The sequence below is a fragment of the Takifugu flavidus genome, chromosome 2 (assembly GCF_003711565.1).
Source record: "Takifugu flavidus isolate HTHZ2018 chromosome 2, ASM371156v2, whole genome shotgun sequence".
Classification (NCBI taxonomy): Eukaryota; Metazoa; Chordata; class Actinopteri; order Tetraodontiformes; family Tetraodontidae; genus Takifugu; species Takifugu flavidus.
The window spans coordinates 13714634-13735681 of NC_079521.1; the positions used below are offsets into that span (position 1 = coordinate 13714634).

Here is a 21048-nt window from a genome sequence, read left to right on the forward strand (position 1 = left end):
ATAAAACCGAACAAAACGTTTCTCTGCGTGCCTGTACTTATTAAAGTAATTCTCCCATTTACACGCCAGTTTAATCAGCGTGAGTAATTAGCCCGACAATCCAAAAACATTGAAGAACAGGAAGAGAAAAAAGAGACAGTATGCGCCACTTATTAGGTACGAAAAATAAGCAATAGCAGTTAAAGCAGTGACTGAATAAACCATAGAAATCTACAGACTCTATAGAACCACATCCTACATCTTGGACATTTTCCCCAACTTGGGAAATCAGTAAACTTGGAAGGAGAAGTGTTTAAATCAGATCTCTGTATTCCTTGTCAGCTAAATAAACCATATCCTTCCCAACAAAACAACGTGGGAAGTAGGATGCATAGACCTATCCCTTCTGCGCATGCGCTGACGTGCAGAGAGCCGATCGACTTCCGGGTGCAGATCGGGCACTGGTGGCGACCAAACGAGGGAAGGAAACGGCAACAAGAACTCAAAGAATAATAAATAGATGGCAGGTATGTTGTTGCTGAAAACAGCTTTAAATTGAGTTGTAATGTGGCATAGTTGGCGATTAGCAGCACAGAAGCTTTTTATTATTTATGCTGTACGTGGAAACAGCAATTAGCTGCTAAGAAAGTAGACACTGCATGACACGACAGACTAAACAGTTGGTATGTATTTATTAATGTATATCATATTGCCCGTTCTGTCTGATAACCATCTATCACTAATATCAGATCTGATTTTAAAAAATATATTGGATTTTGGTGGGTATTTTATGTGGTGGCTAACATTTAGCCATTTTTTGTCGCTCTATGCAAATATGACATATGTTTGTTACGAAGTTTGTCTAATAGATTAAGGAATAAGTAGATTTTTAAAATGCACCATATTGTTGACTATTTAGCTGCCTGTGTCTAAAATTTTACTGAATATTTTTCCATTTCTTCCAGCCCCGTAGAAGTTTTTTTCCTAAACAATGTTCCAGACAAGATGGGGCAGGCACTGTGCATATGCTCCCCCAGCTCCATCACCATTGAAAACAAAAAATATTACTTTGTTCAAAAACTAGCTGAAGGGTAAGGTAACGTCAACATTACACCAATTGTAAAACTGCTTTAGCAATTGTGGATCTAATGAGTAAATCGATCTCTTACTTCTGTCTATGGTTTCCAGTGGATTCAGTTATGTGGATAAAGTTGAAGGAGCAAAGGACGGGCACTATTATGCTGTAAAAAGGATCCTGTGCCATGACCGTGAGGGACGCCAGGAGGCACAGACAGAAGTGGAGATGCATCAGCTCTTTAATCATCCCAACATCTTAACCCTGGTTGCTCACACTTTTATTGATATTGGAGGCAAGACTGAAGCTTGGTTACTCCTGCCTTATTTTACAGTAAGTTGATGAGCCATTCTGTCTGGACTGATGTAGCATAAATGATAGAATTCTGATATTTTGCTGTGTTTCTATAAACAGAATGGTACCCTTTGGTGTCTCCTGGAGAAGCTTCGAGACAGAGCAAAATTCTTGTGTGAAAATGAGGTCTTGGAAATTCTTCATGGTATCTGCTCTGGACTCAAGGCCATGCATGATAAAGGTTATGCGCACAGGTATTTGCTTCCTATTGATGTGTACGTACAAAAAACATCCATTTTGGACATTAGTTGTGTCCTAATTCCATATAATGTTTGGAACATCTTTATATTTAAGGAGAACAGGCTTCAACCCTTGAAGTGTTTCACTGTCTGAAAAGAATACAGAAGCTACAATTTTAAAGTCTTGAAATTCATTTGTTGCTAGAAATGTCTTAACAAAAGTTGTAGCTACCTCACATGTCATTTATTTGCTCTTTTTGATAGGGACCTGAAGCCCACAAATGTGCTTCTAGATGAAGAGAACAGACCGGTTTTGATGGACCTGGGCTCCATGAGCCGTGCCAGGATTGAAGTAAAGACACCATCTCTTGATGAGCAGTAATGGCATTGGTCAAACACAGAAATCAAACTATAATCTGACTACTTTTTAGGTCAGAGGAAGTAAAGAGGCCATGACATTACAGGATTGGGCCGCCCAGAAATGCACCATTTCCTACAGAGCCCCTGAACTCTTCAACGTGGAGAGCCACTGCATCATTGATGAGCGGACTGATATTTGGGTGAGCTCTGTGGACATTGTTTGGAAAGCCTAGAATAAACGTAACAGTGTTTGGCCTGTTTTTGACAACCTTTTTAAATTGATTATTCTTCAACACTTGTGCAGTCACTTGGCTGTGTGCTTTACTGTATGATGATGTTGGAGGGGCCATACGACATGATCTTTCAGAAGGGGGACAGTGTTGCTCTGGCAGTCCAGAATCCAGTTTCCATCCCACAGCCCTGTCGGTCAGTAACAGTGCATCTTATAGGGCATCTGAAAGATTAAAAAAGTTTATAATGAAATGAAAAAGTCAAAATAAATATCATATAATGAGTTACCAGTCCGAGGTGTATTTAACTGTATTACTTAACATTACATTCCCATTGTTCCCAGTTTCTCCCAGAGTCTACAGACGCTGCTTAGTTCCATTATGGTGTCAAACCCCCAAGAGAGACCAGATATCAACTGGATTCTTGACCAGGTACAGGTCCTGAAAGCCCAAACCCCTGTGGTGTGACATGTGGGTTTGCTGGATATGGGCATTCCTTGGAAACTACTCTTATGTAGATCTTGATGGCATCTATTAAAAACAGTAAGAATAAAAAACTCCATTGAACATGGAGAATAAAAGGTATTAGGTAATAGTTGAATTAGTTACTAGGTTGCTGTCAATGTCAAATCATCTGAGTGGCCTTGTATGTAATTTAGCCCTGAAGCATTACGTTCCATACTGTCTCAATGATGAAGTAACCTGCATATGTTTAAAACTGATTAAGTGATTAAGTGATGTTAGTTTAAGAGGTGCTGGTTATGTTGTCTTTTGACAAAGCCTGGTTAGGCATTAGTCTTTTAATATATATTTTTTTTAATTAAATGACTGGTACTCGTGGCCTCGGCGAATTCTATAAACATTTTTCTAGTGCATATTTGCTGTTTTAATAAATAAAAAAAAAAACTATTATGCACATGCTTGCTTACCCTCCAGAGCTGAACAGTCACTATCACCTACCTAACTTATATGACGTATACCCTGCCGGTTATTAATTCTAATATTTTTTTCTTCCTCTTTGCCTCGTTTTATCCGCATTCCTATCATGTAGTGTGATAACGTTGTTGCTTAAGCTGCAATGACGCATGTAAACACGGGGAGGCGCTGTGTCGCCACAAGTATCTGCTCGTACGGTTCATGTTTTTGTTAATAGAAATGAAAGAAAGAAAAATCCTTTTGAGATGGTGCTGTGACTGCACACATTAGTCCTCTTTTAAAACACTTTACATTTCATTGATTTAAAGTTTTCTCTCAGGGTTTATCCACATCTCAAAGAGCTGGTCCTTTTTAATGTTACTAATGTTACTTTCCTCAATCTGTGATATTATGTAATTGTATTAAGATTGATAAAGAGTTAATTTATGAATTGGTGGACGTCCTGTATAGTGGGGGTTTCAACAAGTCAGGGGGGTTGTCAACAGGAAACTTGTGCTTATTTTGACAGAGATATTGAGATTTTGTCATTTGATTCTAACAAATGACTTTACATTATTTCAGTTCATATCTCACAACACAGTAAATATTAAGTGTATAGCACTGTATTGTATTTTGAAATTCAAAATATATTTAAAACAACTTCTAAACAATAAAATCAATGAAAGTATGTGGATATATAATGTGTTAGCTGTGTCTGATCCTTCACGTCTTTTTCTGCCACATCTTCAAACAAATTCTTCAAATGTTCACACGCAAGTGGTAGCATTGGTATTTTTAATATTTGTGCCTGATGGTATAATCGTTCTGTGATAGTTCTTATATAAGGAATTGTTCCTTGAACAGATTACGTAGTTTCTGAGTGATAGTGAGATGCTATCTTTATCAGCCAGTCTGTGGATAAAGATGGTATCACTTTCGCTATCAAGCACTTGACTGGCACATTCAACAAAAGAAAAATGAGGGGGAAATTAATGTATGAAAAACAATATCATCCCAACAGAGGCATATGTCTGCATTTCTTTGGCTATTTCTAACGTATCGCAGTTCTGAGGATTCTAAAGCTAACTCCCGCTTAATCAGGCACAAACAACAACAGAGCCATAACATAACACCGTAACACCAATGTTTAAAATGATCATAACTTTTTATGTAAAAAAAAGGCCCAAGGATACGCCGTGATTGAATTATGATGTCACAAATGATTTGTTCTTCCCCGAGGACTGGCTTGGGGTGGAGGTGTTTATGTCTCTGCCCCCACCGTTGGTGCCCGCCAGCACACGCTCCAGATTGCCTGAAATGATGTCATACAAGACACGCTCAAGGTCGACTCAGTGTTTTCTAGCATTTTTTCCACCAATTTTGAGTGTTTGTTAGCAGATGGTTTGTGTGTTTGAATCTGTTTCACCCATTCACAACCCAACGTGCTTTAGTTCTCACCCTCGAAACAATCCACAGGCTTTACAGCGCTGGCGGTGAATCAGTTAGTATATTATTTAATTAGCAAAGCATTATAGGTCACATTGTCACCGTGCCCCTGCACTCCTGCCCTGGGCCTTATTTTAAATTTCTCATCTTTGGACCCATGTGGCCCCAACAATGTCAACCTATATGTTTGAAATAAGCATGCACAACTTTCTTTCGGAGCAATTTCTGGATGGTTCCGCTGGGAAGTTTCTGCTGCTACTGCCAGACCGGAGCTGCTATTTCTTTAAAGCTTTATGTGTTCAGGCCGAGAACTGCTGTCACTCAAGTCCAAATTAGTCTTGGCTGCAGCAGAAAGAGGGAGAAATATGGACATTACGTCTGCCCTGCTGAGTGGATGAGTTATGACTTTGTGTTTGCGATGGAGGTGTCCTTTTCATCCCGGAGCTTTTCTCTCTGCTCATTAATTCACGGGAGTGTTTGGGTTAAAATGCATAATGAGTTAATTAAGGAGGATTGGCGTAATCAGGAAAGGTATTGGCTTAATTACTGGCTCAGGGCCAGACGATCTGTCCTCACAGAGATCAGCGGCCGGACCCTGTCCACGCCGCTCGCTAATTTAATTAAGTGTACAAAATGCTACACCTTAACGTCACCCTCGGGGGCAATTATGGCAGTAAAGATTGAAAGATCTCCACCGGGGGAGGGGGTATTTTACTTACTGGCAAGAGATTGCCTGTGTCAGTTAGCTGATTGCATTGATTATATTGATTTGTAACAGCTTTTCGGGTAATTTCATCTACAAAGGTGAGAGCAACATGTTGGCCAGGGGACTTTTTTAAAATTTATTCTTTATTTATTTAGACCCTGGACTCTTTTGCCAAGTGATTAGATGAAATGGACCCCTACAATAAGTCTTTTAAAGTGGGAGTTGGGGAGGGAAGATCGATAGTTTTTATTTGCTGTATAAGGTCAGTGGAGGTTGGATGTTATGAATTTTTTAAAGGCATCAAAACTCCTTCACCCTAAGTAAAAGTACTGCTGCAAAAGCAGCTAAAACCAGCAACTCTGAAAGACTGGAAGGGTCCAGCATATCAGAAATACATACCGTAAACTAATGAATTGACCCAGTAAATGTGATTGTTCTTCTATTAAACCTTCTAACCATAGGAAGAAATCAAAAATATTTGGGTTGTGGGGGACTGGGAGACAGATCTGGTCCTCTTAAATCAAAACTTGGCTTTTATTCTTTGGTAATTCCTGATGTATAAAATGCATCATAGGTTGTAAAGTGTTGGTAAATACAGCCCTCTGCTGATTTAGGCATGAAGTTTGCATTTTTCTCTAAAGTAAAATTAAAAAACACATCAAACCAGCAAATGAAACATTCATCAGTCTTTTTACAGAGGAAATCTGAGTGTGGATTCCAAGTGTCCTTTGGGTGTTTATGAGGTTCTGCCTGTACACGGGGTACAGAAAGCCCCTTCATCACCTTGACAACGCACTGACAGAATTTGAGACAAATTGATGCAAATCAATCAAACTATGAATCGGAAATGAGCAAAACTTTTCTCTTGCCCGTGTTTTTTTTTTATGATATATAATACTTCTACTCATCGTCCATGCGTCCTACTTTTGCCGTCATTGTATCTTGGAAACATCCTGACAGGAATTCTTTGGGGTTGTTGCTGCTATTCACTCAGTGGGTCAGAAGGTCAAGGTCAGAAGGTAAAGGTCGCGGTGAGCATGATTATCTGGCTCCACAGTGGGAAGCATCCACAGCTTTAAAACGCCAGTGTTGCTTCATAAACCCATTGGTTTTACTGACGCTGGGCTGTGGGGGACTGTCGGTGCACCGCATGGCTCGCTCTACATCCATCACCTCATTAATTACGTGCCTTCTGGGTTTTCAGTTGTACAGTTTGGCCGTCTTGGTCCACTGCAGGAGCACTCCTGAAATGACTCTTCCACCAAATAAAGAGAGAAAGCTGCCCCGGCCAGTTAGTTTTAATTACAGGCCTACAAACCTTTGCAAAGAACAAGGCAAAAGGCAAAAGGAGGCTAATCGTCTGATGAGTTCATCAGCACTGATTAAGTGGACGGGATGACCAGATAATCCACAGGAGGCAGAGTCATTAACGGCACACGGAGAAGAGCAAATTAGCTGATTAAACAACTTCCTCCTGTGCCCGAGCCCAGCGCACAAAGAGGGAGGGCCCCGGCCATGATTGATGCACAGCGAGGCGTGGAGGAAGTGTTTATGTGACTCGCCAGCGGAGTTGTCACCGAATGAGTGAAGTGTCTTCATCAATTTGGAGCCATTATCATGTCAAAAGGAGAGGAGGGTGCTTGAAAGGGAGGGGGGGGACCAGGAGAGCATCTGCATACAACAAGCTTATTCATTTACAGGCACGTACGTGTGCTCCAGTCCCCTCCCCCTCCCCCGTGTGCAGGCGAGTTTACCGTAAGGCCGTTTAATTTTACTGAAATAGGGCCGTGACAGCTGTGTCATGCTGATGAGGAGGTGTTTGAGAAGAGTGGCACTCTGTCACATCTCATCTGGCCCAGCTCTGATGCTCCTAAGCCACCTCCTCCTCCTCCTCCTCCTCATTTGTGGTTGCCTTTATCTGAGAGGGGCCGTTGGAAAAGGACAAATGTAATAAGTGGGAGCTGTTTTTTATTTCACCTGCATTGATTGTTATAGGTCTCTTTATCATCTGACCCACCTCAATTATGCCAATGGAATAGTACAGTGACACTGTGAGGTTGCCGCCACAGTAAAATGAGCTGCAGATTCCAGCTGACGCGGGCCTATTTGGGAAAAGTGGTGTGGAAATGAGATTAGAAATTGTTCGCTGGTGGGACGTGAAGCCTGTGTTACTGTTCAGAGAAAGGGTCACTAGTGATGGTATGTCCAGCTAAGCGATAAATGTAGCGGCATCACATTAATATGAACCTCTGAATGCAATTACCTCTTTTATAAAAGATGACCTGACGCTGAAGCTTTGAGCTTTAAATGGCCTCTGAAAGAATATTTTAATACCTTTTATCCAGAACAGTTCATTCACAGTTGATTGATAATTAGATGTTAAAAACTGGATTTGCTTTGTCAATAAAAAATATTTATTAAAGGCAATAGCAAAAAGGCAGTAACAACATCTAAATTAATTAATTCAAATATTTTTCTGAAGTAATATAATAATAATAAAAGTCTCGATAAAAAGGCATGATGCAATTGAAAAATAACAGTTCTAAGCAAGCTTATATACACCCAGAATTTAGGATTTATGCTATAGAATTTTATGTTATAGAGGCCCCACATACATTTGCATGATACTTATCAATCCGAAACCTATACAAAACCGCTTACAAAACCACACACTCACAATGTGAGGTTATTCTTTTTTGTGTTATTGATGACCTGGACCTCAACTAGGAACTGTACTAATGCTTCCTGACTCTTTGATGCCGTCAATCTGACAGATTGGCCCGATCTTAAACTTTCCGTAACCTTTGCGTGCCACACAAAAGTCGTCCATGAGCCTCCGTGCCAATTCAAATACATTAATGCCATTTCATACACACTCATTACTTCCTGGATGAAAGAAAATGTCCATTAATCTGTCATACATCAAACACCGGAAAATGGACTGGATTTAAAAGATAAAGTCAACACCTGAATGAACAAAGTAAATGCTTCATTGTCAGCTTTGGAACAGCCCTGGAAAAGCAAATATTTTTTAAATTAAAAAAATATCAAGCAGTACAGTAAAGGTCCTGTTTACTTATAATTAATTTTTGTAGTCACAGCGGTCCTAAACGAGGCCTGGAGAGCAGGTATATCTCATTGAACGCTGCCTCCGAATAAAATGTTTAAAAACCCAAATATTTTAATTTAACACCATTCAAACTGGGACAATATGCAGAGCTTCAGCCCACTTAATTGCAGTAAAACACAGTATTTTGGCATAAACTGCTCATTCAGCAGAAACCTCTTGATTCACTCTGCAGTTGTGGTAGAAAATACCCCCAGAAGCAATGAGAGCTGGGTTGGAAGGTCAGCGTCTCTGCTGCCAGCGGAGGGGAGGCATCCTCTGGAGGAAGAGGGGTGGGTTTAATTAGAGGGAGTGCCTGCTCTGGATTACTACTTGCTGTCAAGGGGTTAACTGGCCTGATGAATGGGATCAGTCACACCAGCATGTGTGTGCACATATGCGCAAAACACCTGTGTTGTAAGGAGGAGCAGCCCGGGCCTGCGGTTAACAATCAAACAGATGCGGGCTGAAATAGCAACTTTGTTCCGCAGCAATTTGATAGGAAGCACAGACACAAGGGTTTTTTAGTAGCCCTTAATCCTGCCGGCCGAAATTGTGAAAAAGGCCGCGCGTGCCATCGTGTCGCCTTTGAGAGGCCCTCCTCATGTGAGGGTTTGTGTTGTTTTATTTCTGCCCACAAAAGAAAAACACCAATGTCTAAAGAATGCACGGTACCAGAGTGTTTTTTTCATAAATCTTTAGTCATAATCAACCACGCGACCATTAGTGGTGCGGCGTGGTTGGGTTGACAGCAGAGCTCAGTGCACCTAATGGAACAATTTATTTCCATATTGCTGCATTATCAGATGAGGAAAATAAGCCAGTGCAAGAAAAAAGAAGGACACTGAAGGTCTTTCAAAAAAAAAAAAGTGGTCAGATCGGTGACGGCTGATGTGAATTAATGCTGTTGGGGGACTCCTGCAGGGTTGCACTCCGTTCTTCTACTTGCATCGCAGCCTTCTCTTCTTTAAAGAAATGGGAATCTGAGGAATCTGTGACGGGATGCTGAACGTTGTAATTAATCACCGCAGATTCACGTTGGGCTCAGAGCAGGAGACAAATCATCCGCCATCCACTTCATCATCCCGTTGTTGAGCTTGTCAGAACCTCTGACAGAGCAGACAATAATAGTATTTCTAATCCCTGAGTTACCTCTCTTTGAACCAGTCCCTTGGCACACCTGCAACATTTCCTTCAAGTCAACACGTCACAGCTTCACGAGGAATCGAGAGCGCCATTACGTCACGCTGATGTCGCATCAATATTTAAACGGTGACAAATGTTACTATCATTGCGGTGAAGCCATACAAATCTAAGGTTTTGTGTTTTTCTCTTTAAAACTAGAATCATATAACTATGATTTTGAAATTTCAAAGGTTTCAAATTATTTATGATAAAATGAAAAAGAAAGGTGAATCGCAATAAAAAGGGAACACATCTATGGCGGATGTATAACAAAGCTGTGTACAAAATGCTAAAGTTACATCTTTCCCGCCTTTGTGCCTTCTTACCTCTTGTTAATCAAAAGGCTAGATCAGGGTCAAAGGTCAAAGGGAGGTGGAGGGAAGGAATCAACAAAACGTCACATGTGAAAACACTGCACGCTATCCTCAGGGGCATCCAAACATGTATGTCGTGTCCAACCTTGCTTCATCTAGAGGCTTGGTCAGAGCCAGTGGTTTTAGTTCTCAACCCCACTCGAAGCACAGAGGCCAGCTGGTTCAGCCCTGAAAGGCTGAATAAAAACAATTTTCCTCCACTTTAAAGATTGAGCGCACAGAGTTTATCGGGAGGAGTGGCGGCTTATTCAACCCAATTAGCACGATGACAGAGAGATATGAGTTTCCTGACCTCTGCACCCTGGTAGTCATAAATAGCGCAAATATCACTGAGGTGAAGAAAAGTGTCAAAGTGTGCAAAAACAACCATCGTTTAACCACTTCCAAAGAACATACGTGCACTGCACAGGATTAATACGAGACTTCCTCTGAAATTGGTGTTCAAGGCAAACTAGACGTAATTAGAAATAGGAAAATAACTCAGACATTTTTATCTTGTTTAAACAGGAAAACCCATCTGGGTATAAAAGTGAGAAAGGAAGTCCGATGTGTCACACCTCTGAGGGTTTTGATCAATTGAGAGCTGTTGAATACAGAAAAAGCTGAGATTTACCTTTGCCATAACATCACAGATTGACATCTCTGAACTGTGCCCTACTAGTTTATTGACAAGGTCAAGCGACCGATCAATTCATTGAATTTTTGGGGGCAATATTGACCAGGTTCTTAGTATCATTATCTGATTGGAGTCGGCACCACAGGAGTCCTGCAGAGGTTGATTAACTTAAAGGACTGACACATAGTAGGTGTCCTGCAATATCTGTATTGTCTTCAAGTTTGAAGAAGTTGTGCTTTTAAAAAAATTCTGTAGCAAAACATGTGGGGCGATCATTTTAGCTAGGCTTTAGTAGATACAGCGGAGCACATCTGCCTTCCAGTCTTTGACACTTTGCCCTTTCCTTTCCTACCTCCTGTGAACTTTGCTTTGACTTAGCAGTTACAGTAAATTGGGCAATAAGAAGACATTACCTGATGGCAAAAATGGCAGAAGCTTCTTTGCCGAAAGGAAAAGCAATCATGCAGATTTACAGGCCATTGCAGACGGCAATGCGAGCCATCCTGCGGACTGAAAGGTCATTGTATTTATGGCATGGGAATGCCTTTAAAACAGTGTTGATCTACAGAAACTGAGAAGTGGATAAAGTAAACTTAACTGTCGGAGAGGTTCAAAGCACTTGATGGGTATAAATGTCCTCATAAGTGGTCAGATAATGCCCGATGGCGAGGCATAGTGAGATACCAGGGTGAAAGTAATGATGTGTTGTCGTGGCTGATAAGGCGCATTTATCTCCTATCTTCTCATGTCTATGCACAATGGGGCCCTTGTAGACGTGATAGTAAAACACAGAGCTGTTATGGAAGGACCCATTAAATGGCCATAAAACTCACACTGAACTGGATTGTGCTGAAAGGAAGCTTTTGTTTCCAGTGTGGAAAAGGCAAACAGGGACCCTGAGGAAGAGATGGAAGTTTGCATGGTTGGAATTCCCCAATTTATATGTTAAGCAGACTCTGGACCTTTGCGATTTTATTTGTTTTTCCTCTATTGCACTTTATCAAGTTGCCATTGATTAGCTAAGCTCATATCTGGGAGATGCAAGGAAGCAGTTTCGTTCCGTTATCTGTCATTAGAGGGAAATCAAAGAGAGACCTTTAAAACCAGCAGTGTGCATGTACTCTTTTTCAATGGAGGATCAAATGTGAGCTGCCACGCATCGTAAGGCGGGCTGCCGGTAGCAGTGGTAGCTAATTCATAAGAATTTGGATTTTAGGTTAACAAGCGCAGTGTAACTGACCTTTAAAACAAGACACAATTACATGTCTGATAGGATCACCTGTCTTTTAAAACAGTAAGACATACATCCATCTTTGGTTAATTGCTGCTTTTCCCCAGTCAGGGCCATCATAGGTGGTATTGTAACGCATGTAAATGGTAAGAAAAGACATCCTAGACAAACCGCCGACCCAGATCGTTAAAATCCCCACAGGAAAATCTAAAATGTGCCAGGGGCGGATGTTTGATCGGTCAGAAAATGCAATCTCGGCATTGCAATTTTGACAACCCCCGATTTAGTTCAACCGTTCTGACACGGACTTAAAGGTTTACGATTGAATATGCTGTGGCTGATTTATCAGGAGCTTGAAGCTGCTAAATGCTGCTGTGTGTGCTACATGAGCTGCGCAGGTTCTCCTGATGTTAACATAGCTTTATCGCAGTCGCGGACTCAGCAAAAGACTAATTTGTCTCTCCTCTGAGAGCGGCGAGGGAAAAGGCCAGAGAAGCCAAGAGATGCACATACATGGGCTAGATGTCATATGGCAAAACTCAATATTGGTTAATAAATGACCGGGCCTGTAGAAGTAGAAGTAAAGCTGTAATAAATTACCTTTATCTTCTTAATGAGACAACATTAATTTTAGTTTCAAGGTCTCACAGAAAGCCAGCTGATTTATGCGTCAGGAATTAGTCTAATTACAGTGGGCATGGAGAGATGATTTCCACTCCACAGAGGGCCCATTGTGCTCCCAAATCATTTATCACAGCTGCCGCCTGACTGTCCAGCGCCTGTGGGAAAAGTGATGCTGCTCATCAGGGTCCCGAGGAAGCCCCGCTGCATGCACACGGACACTGGCAAACATGCCCCGTCGAGGACCAGAGTGTCTTCTTACAGAACATCAATGAAAATAATCCAAGATTCTGTTGCCTGTCCTGTTTCATTTTTTTATGTGCGGGACTTATCGGAGTGACAAATTGCCGAGGTTCTAGTTCCTTTATTTAAGCTCCCGACTGTTGTCGTCTATCAACAGTCTGAAAGAGTCTTATCAGGAGGTTAAATAAATCTGCAGCTCAGTAGGAGTCCATAACGTGCTGACGAGGCCGGCTCGCACAGAGCACCTGGATTAGTTTCAGTTCGGGGCAATTTGTCTCGGAGCTGTGGTAATGATTGAAAAATACGCCTGTAATTGCTGATAAGCTCTTTAATCTTTCAGTAAACTCCTGCTAGTCGTTGGGTTAAATGACTCAAACCTTGTCAATAAACTGGGGCTTTGTGGGGCGCCGTCAAGGACCGTCGGCCTCTTTGAACCAATTGTCTTCCCACAGTGTGAACACTGAAGATTCCCGCAAGGGTTCAAGAGGGCACGACAGAGAAAAAGAAAGTTAGCATTTTTCTCATTTCTCAGCATTTGGCGACCTCCCTCATTGCCAATGCAACGCTGTTGACACATTCTTAAACTGAATTAAGAATTTAAGGAATTAAAGACATTTACCCATAATGCAGTCAATTAAACTAAATGTACATTTAACCAGACACAGAACATGAGAATAGCCTACACACATTATTTGTGGAGTACTTTGAGACTTCAGTTTTGCGGAAGAGGAAGTAATTGAAATGATTGGGGACAAGTTTTGGGGTATTTCAGGGTTTATGTGAGCCGTTTGTTAAAATATGATAATAAACAGGGTAAAGCTTAATCTAAATATATTTAAATAATTCAGTCCACAAATTTTCACTTAATTTATCTGTAAACCTTTGAACGAGAATTAGATCCATTGTATTTGTTCTCCTTGAACGACACCGGAGTTTCAGTAAAATGATCTAGTGATATGGCTGCGTCAGAATATTTTCATTTACTTTTAGTCTTCGGTTTCCTTTTTACTGCTGTTGGTGAATGCCAACCGGCCAAACATTTTTGTTAATTGAGCTGCAAAGTGCATTTTAAGATTAAATTTGGAAAGATCTGACGCTGAACAGCCATTTGATCAAGGATCGCGCAGCTGCAGCAGGGGCGCACACAGGCCAGCCTCCACCAATCCATTTAATCTGTGCGCCCCCGTCAACAGGCCCGGGTGAATTTGTACCTGGACTATTTAAATTACTTTCAACCCATAAAAGAAAGGTTCCGAGGGAGAATTGGCTGTTGGAAAGAGAGAGAAACCAGCATGGCGCAAATTAAACCAGCTCCATTTCAGCAAAGGAGGCGGTTGCGTGCGTAATCTGCCTGACAGAGAGTTGAGGGAGAGACAGAAAATCGGAAAGGGGTGAGGGACGGAGGCGAGGGATGGGGGGTGAGGGATGGGGGGTGAGGGATGGGCGTGAGGGATGGGCGGGCCCCCAAGAGCGCTCCAATTTCCTGGAGGTCAACGACAGACGGAGCAGCAGCCAATTACATATCATGGGTGGTCTCGGGTGGGTGGGTGGGGGGCCCGAATTATCCGCTTTTATTCATGTCCCGCATGGATTTCACTTTTCCCAGCGTGAATATATAGCAATGCGATGTCGTTCTTAAAGTTTAGCACCAGCATCCATAGCGTGTCAACATACGTTTCCTTATGCAACTGAGTAAAGAAAAACAGAAAATATTCATATTTCTGGGACAGCACGGAGGAGATTTTGAGTTGAACCAACTAAAACAATTAGTCTCAAGAATTATTTAAATTGCTTCGAGTATAAAATGATTAATTAATTTGTTTGTTTATTAAATCGAGTCTTTGTCCTGGCGTTCATGATGGATTAACATTAATCATGTAATTGCCCATTCTTCTATTTTCTTAGGTCAAGGTCCAGCGGACTGTTTCTGTAAAATACATGATTAACTTATAGTAAACACTAGTGTAAACACTGTAAACACTAGTGATACTGAAACAAATGCTGGTTTGCTGTTTTTACGCTTCTGTAAATATGATCTTCCAGAGGATGATGCTTTGGACCTCGATCTGAATTGTTCAACCACGATGCGGCGCCTTAATTTGGGCCTGTTGTAACATCAGCCGTAACATGTTGTTTACATGTTTATCTATACATGTTAACACTGACCACCTCCGCGGTTTAGTTGTGTTAAGACAACTATTTAACTATTTTTGTCATTAACTTCAAGTACACATGTCTGTATGATTAAAAAAAAGGCAGTTAATAAATACTATTGACCAGTGTGTTTTGAGACGTTTTATCTCAGATCAGCTGAGTTGATCCGGGGATCTGGGGTGTCCAATCTACAATTGTCCAATCTTCTAATGTACCTCCGCTCCTTGATGCAGTTGAGGGTGTTTGCAGGCGGGACAGGGGTTGGACATTACCTCACTCTGAACGCTTACTGGGGTTAGAAACGAGCAGGTAATTAGCTGATTAGAGGCCCGTCAGCGCAGCTCAGGCAGCAGCCAATCCCAGCGCGCAGCAGCCTCTGAGGGGTGGAGAAGGGCGACGCGCACACCTTTGTTGTTCTGTCGGTTTCTGTTAACCAGGACGCGCGCGGAAGTGACTGACATGTGTGATCTGCAGCTTTTTAGATGGACTTAAAGGGACATCAGTTGAGTCGACCTTCCTGAACCTTTGTAACAAGACAGGGAAAACGCATGAGTTTGTGAACGCGACCTCCGCTGTGACGCACGGCACAGGTGCGCGGCCGCAAAGCTCCAAGTCGGTTTGTTTTCTGGGCTTTTTTTTGTGTCTTTGACCGACTCAAACAGCGATGGAGAAATCAAGAAACTTCAGAATCGATGCTCTGCTCGCAGATGAGAATAACCGGGGGAGTCGAGACCTCAGCTGCGACAGTCCGGCGGGCAGCCCGATCTCCTGTCGCCGTGCGGACACCCCGTCTCCTCGCGCCACGCAACTTCAGACTGGAATAATCCCGAAACCCGGCATTTTGAACCTCCCACATCCAGGACTGGCCTCAATTCCCGGCCTGTATCCGGCACCCATGTACCCCCTGTCCGCGCTCGGGAGTCAGCACCCTGCGTTTGCATACACCGGCTTCACGCAGCTTGCGCAGACCTACCCGGAGCACCTGAAGGCGGCCGCCTTGGCGGGATCTCTGCCCCTGGAGCACTGGATCCGCGCTGGGATCATGATCCCACGTTTGCCCGATTACAGCTGTAAGTATGAGCATGTTGTTTGAACATTAGCTGAATATAATAAATAGACATTATCAGTAAAAACTTTATGACAGTTAGTTGATATATAGGGTAAGAGCCCAGTTTAGAACACCTTCTATTGTATGTGCTTTTAAAACAATATTTTTTCATTCAACACAAATTATTTGCCAACTTTTTGAAATATCGTAATTGTGTAATACACGTGTTTTGTGCATTTTTTACACGGGGATTTTCCTATTTGCCGAGATCTTCGCGTTTTGTGTGAACAGCAGCAGCACATATCTAGCTCAGTACAGTTTAACTGCTTATCTGTTTGTCATATTTTAATTTTGGCCCTTTTATTCCTCTATAAATGTCACTCTGATGAAGACTGCCTTTGTGTGATGAAGAATCTATAAAGCCAACACCTAAAACCTTCTGTAGTTCATCAATAAAAACTCCAAAGCCTTCATTGAATTTTCATTAAGTTAATGGCATGGCTGTGTTTTTATGGTCTCTGCTTCTGCTTGTCCTCCCCATCAACAATAAACTAGATGGCCACAGAATGTGTGCAGGTGTACCACCCCCCCAAAAAATGTAATTAAACTACATCCCCATTGTCTTTTGTTGTACATTAAATTAAGATTCATTTAGAAATATTATAAAATCAAAAGGCAAACAAAGTGAATAAAGAACCAGGTGGGTTTGTTGGCTGCATAAATAATTTTACAAGTTCCAACAACTGTGGCTCCCGCTCCCTCAGCAGGCCCTCAGTCTGGTCTTTTGGGGAAGTGTCGGAGGCCCCGCACCGCTTTTACCAGCCAGCAGCTGCTGGAGCTGGAGAACCAGTTCAAGCTCAACAAGTACCTGTCCAGACCCAAACGCTTCGAAGTGGCCACTTCGCTCATGCTGACCGAAACGCAGGTGAGAGGGCAAATTTATTACTGAATTCACTGAAAGTTCATCACAGCACCCATCGATAACCGAGTTTTACGAGGCTCATATTTAACTCGGAGCAGCCGCATTCCTCAGATAACTCGGCAGACTGAAGAATTTATTCTGTGTTATTAGTTTTCCATTTTTTCCTCCTAGTGATTAAATAAGTTAGGTTTAACTTTTTAACACACTTAAGATAAAACAAGATACAATCACCGTCGAACGTCTGAAATGTGGAGTTGTTTATTGGGGGAAACTGCTGTGATTAAGGTTTAAAAGCTCGACTTGAGAAAAACACGACGCCGGGAAAAAAGCACAGCACCCGACAACCTCTGGGTGGTTTAGCCATCATGCCAGTATGAACTGGTGGGTTTATCTTCTGAAGAACTGCATTTGAAATTGGTGCTTCGGGTTTGTGGATGCTTCTGAGGTTTACATCTTTTGGCCCCTCAAATGAAAAAAAACCCAACAACTTTATTCCATCCAGGTCAAGATCTGGTTCCAAAACCGCAGGATGAAGTGGAAACGCAGCCGGAAGGCGAAGGAGCAGGCCGGAGCCTCGGCCCAGTCCGACATGCAGCGGCTGCGCGGTGAGGGGAAAACCACCGCTGAGAAACCTGATGAGAGCAGACGAGCCGCTGGTGCAGAGGAGAGAGGTACAGATCTGGATCTGGAAGATGGAGAGGAGAGGGATGAGGACGACGAGGATGAAGAGGAGGATGGAGAAGAACAGGAGGAGGAAGCTCAGCACGGTTTTCCAGTCGGGATGCCCAGATCCACGGACTACATGCAGTGCGGCGCCGACGCTGGCTACCCCCACAGCCCTTACACTGATGAGGAGCTGGAGGGGATTCAGGTGGGAGGAGGTGACAGAAAGATCAGGGCGGGACTGTAAAGAGACCTTTGTCAAGATATTAAAAGGACATCGCACAGAAACGTGAAGAAGGCCCACCAAAACATCCCTGCCATATCATAATGTTGGTGTGTTCGGCTCAGGTTATTTGTTGGAATCATTCACACAGCCAGCAAATACACACAGACACGGGTGTGCTGCGTAAATATCCTGTGGCTAAAACAGCTCAAATTACACGTCATTGCATTTGCATGCATAAAAAGGTGCTCATTTATTCTGCAAAATGACTCTCTGGTTACCGCTGTCTTTTGGAGCGCATCGTGAACAGGACTGAAGGATGCCAAAGGGTGTCTGCTGGTGGGGCGGGAGCCTGCAGGAGGTGTCGAGAGCAACACGCTGCTGAAACTGAAGCAAACACCTCCTCGTCCAGTCGCTTCTGTGATTTCATTGCGCAACACTGTGATTTTTTTTTCTTCGTTGCCAGCAGCGTTCCCGGGCTTGTTTCCGTCGTCACATGTAAATTAATTTTATTTATTTGAATGATTTCAATGAATCATATGTGTATTTATGAGAAACTTGTTTGTGCTGTAACTGTGAAATAAAAAAAAAACAGTTTGGAAGAGCTCACAAGGATTTTTATGTGTTTTTGAGTGTTAAATTCGATATATTGCGGGAATTTAGTCATAAAGTAACACATTGTGAAAGTATCAACAGTGAGAGGCGTCTCACATGATGAAGGAAAGTTGGACCACATCCTAGTGGCCTTAACTGAACGCTCAGGTCATCACCAATGTGTTTTTTTTACTAAACATAAAAGTGGACAGCTTTTTTACAGTGGACACAACCACTGAGTCTTCCCAGCCAACGAAGCTAAGCTAATCTACAGTTAACAGCTTCAATTTATTACGAAAAGCACTCAGATATTAATTACTCCACGGGGTTTATTGATGGCCAAATAATTAAGTTAATGAAGAGAAGGTAAAGCAATCAAAAGCCTGATGGTGATGTCACACAGGACCGTTTTAATTTCCAGGGGCCCAAGCGCGATGGTGACTGTAACTGCAGCAGGGGCATTTTTATTGGGGTTGTGATTAAAGAGCAGATTTAAGGACATGCAGTACGGCATCATTTTGCCTTTTCTCGGGCCACAGTCGTACGTTTATATAGTGATTAAATGCATTCTTAACTGGCTGTGAGCAGCCCCCTCTTGTGGAGCAAAGCGTGGCTAAACTAAGAGATACTTGATGGCCCAGAACACAACAGACTGGTACTGGATGATATATGAGCTATTCTTGCTAATAATAACAAGTCTAAAAGACCAACATCATCTACTGTGAGTAAACAACTTGACCTTGAATCTGTCCATCTTATTTTGGTGACCGCAATAATTTAAATTGAAAAATTGATTTTGGAACTGCAGATAAAGAGAAGAATTTAGTAGCAAAGGTACTTTGATTTCACGAAAAGAGTTTTAACCTGTAAAGCCAACAACTGATGTTGTTTGAAATAAAAGCTATTACATTATATTATTATATTGCATTTATTGTATATATAAAGGTCAAAGGTCAGGTTTGACACCTTAATTGTCTGCATAAACACATTTCTAACAGATATGACCAAAGTTTTAGGAATTTTAAAGGAATGTAAATGAATGTCCATTACAAACACTTTAAACTTTTTTTTTAATTATTAATTTATTTCCCTGAGCTCCTTTAGGATGGAGTAATTTTTCTAACCTTAATTTGGAAGGAACGTTAAGGCAAAACTGTAGACACCTTTTTTAATCCCGATTAATCCGAAATTACATGAAATTATAGCCACAAGGACGTACATTTCCGAGATTATTAATACGTTTTCATTGACTGCAGTGTTATGGGAGTGAACAGTCTGAAAACCTAAACTGCAGCTTTTAATTTGGTTGAAAAAAAATGACGTGAATCGATGGGAGACAAATGGAAGCCACCTAATCTGTTTGTCTTTTACTTTAATCTGGATACACAGACACGTTAATTAAAAATCCTCCGCGTAAATTCGTTTAATACAGTCAGTTGTCATGCAAAAGTGCTGACGGACTGCTTTTATTTTAACCAATAAGGCATATTGAGCCTGCTTTCTTCCATAAAGTGTCTTGCTGTCTATTTAATCACTCACCAGAGGTGATGTGCTCTCCTACACGGAGCAGTTACAAGAAATTGTCCCAAATACACCGGCCTCCTCTTCTTTAAATCAGACAGCTCTTAAAATATTTACAGCCCTCCAGTTTAATCAGTCAGTGAGACGTCGGGCTCGTTACCTAAATATGAACAGATTGCGCGAACTTTTAACGTAATCAGGCGGATTCCCAGGCCCCATCCTGTCACTTAACTAATGGAGGAGTTGGAGTGAGTGACGGAGACAAATAAATCCACATTTGTCCGACCTAAAAACGCTCTTCAGGACCATAAAATGACAGATTTTGGCCAGCAAACTTTATTGGAAACGCGGGGCTGAATACAGAATATAATTTAGGCCGCAACAATTTCTTGTTGAAGGATATGTGTTGTAATTGCATTAATGCTTGTGCCATTTTGGAGTCAGTATAACCTTCATTGCAGCTGATCAGCAACAAGATTCAGGGTTTATTCCTGAGAAGACTAAAAAATATGCTAATTACATTTTATTGACTGCAAAATAGGCTTGATGGGCAATGATCGCTCTTCCAAAGCAGATATTTTCCACTTCAAGTAAATGTTAAACAGTGACTTGAAAACTTTAACCCTATGTATAAATAAAATGCTTATTTTGAAGCTTAAATGAAAAGAGAAGGTTGTGATGTGGCGCATTAAAACGTCGACGTCTTCATCTCACCATGCAGTCCAACTCTGCCCTCTAGTGGTCAAACATCAGGAACCACGGTGCCTGATCACTGGCATGGCTACAGAGTTTATACTGGTTACGTTCATGAAGTTTAAACAACATACAAATATATATATATAAATATTTGATGTACAGCAACATCATTGCCAAAACAACATAGTTCAAGTGTTAAATGAATAGTTAATAAAGAAAGGATAGAAAATACAGAAACCCAACTTGAATGCTGAATCTATTAAATTTATCGATTTCCTCATAAATTCATGTAAATTTAGCGAAACTGTTGTGAATGTCTTTTTACGGTCATGCGCAAGTGCACAACGATGCCATTTTGATTCAATACAAGTGAAATCTGAAATTCAAAACTACGGGAAATGCATATATATAACCCGTTTTATATTTACATAAAACCAGAGCTTTGTTTTAGACGCCAAAATAACGTGATAAAAGGAGAAAAAAGGTGTTAAAATAAAGGAATTAAGTTTGGGGTGACCTGCAGGACTGCACGCGCATTTTGCACGCCGCGTGCATGGGCGCGTTTGCTTGTGAGGGGCGGCGCGTCGCCAACCGGGCGGGTCTCTGC

The 21048-nt window shown here is 41.8% G+C and overlaps 2 protein-coding genes across 4 annotated transcripts; both read left to right on the forward strand.

The window, feature by feature from the left end:
* The first annotated feature begins 349 nt into the window (after positions 1-349).
* Positions 350-3793, forward strand: stk16 (serine/threonine kinase 16). 2 transcript variants are annotated; one of them, XM_057025823.1, is made up of 8 exons: positions 350-506; positions 945-1070; positions 1168-1387; positions 1469-1602; positions 1852-1939; positions 2019-2147; positions 2252-2373; positions 2522-3793. In XM_057025823.1, the coding sequence occupies exons 2-8, from the start codon at positions 985-987 to the stop codon at positions 2643-2645; spliced, it is 903 nt and encodes a 300-aa protein (XP_056881803.1). In that variant the 5' UTR covers positions 350-506; positions 945-984; the 3' UTR covers positions 2646-3793. The 2 variants fall into 2 exon arrangements, with proteins under 2 accessions (XP_056881803.1, XP_056881804.1); XM_057025824.1 differs by lacking the exon at positions 350-506 and adding an exon at positions 520-662.
* Positions 3794-15146: 11353 nt separating this feature from the next.
* mnx2b (motor neuron and pancreas homeobox 2b) lies at positions 15147-18242 on the forward strand. 2 transcript variants are annotated; one of them, XM_057025623.1, is made up of 3 exons: positions 15147-15844; positions 16587-16747; positions 17247-18242. In XM_057025623.1, the coding sequence occupies exons 1-3, from the start codon at positions 15439-15441 to the stop codon at positions 17652-17654; spliced, it is 975 nt and encodes a 324-aa protein (XP_056881603.1). In that variant the 5' UTR covers positions 15147-15438; the 3' UTR covers positions 17655-18242. The 2 variants fall into 2 exon arrangements, with proteins under 2 accessions (XP_056881603.1, XP_056881604.1); XM_057025624.1 differs by having other exon boundaries at positions 16590-16747.
* The last annotated feature ends 2806 nt before the right edge of the window (positions 18243-21048 follow it).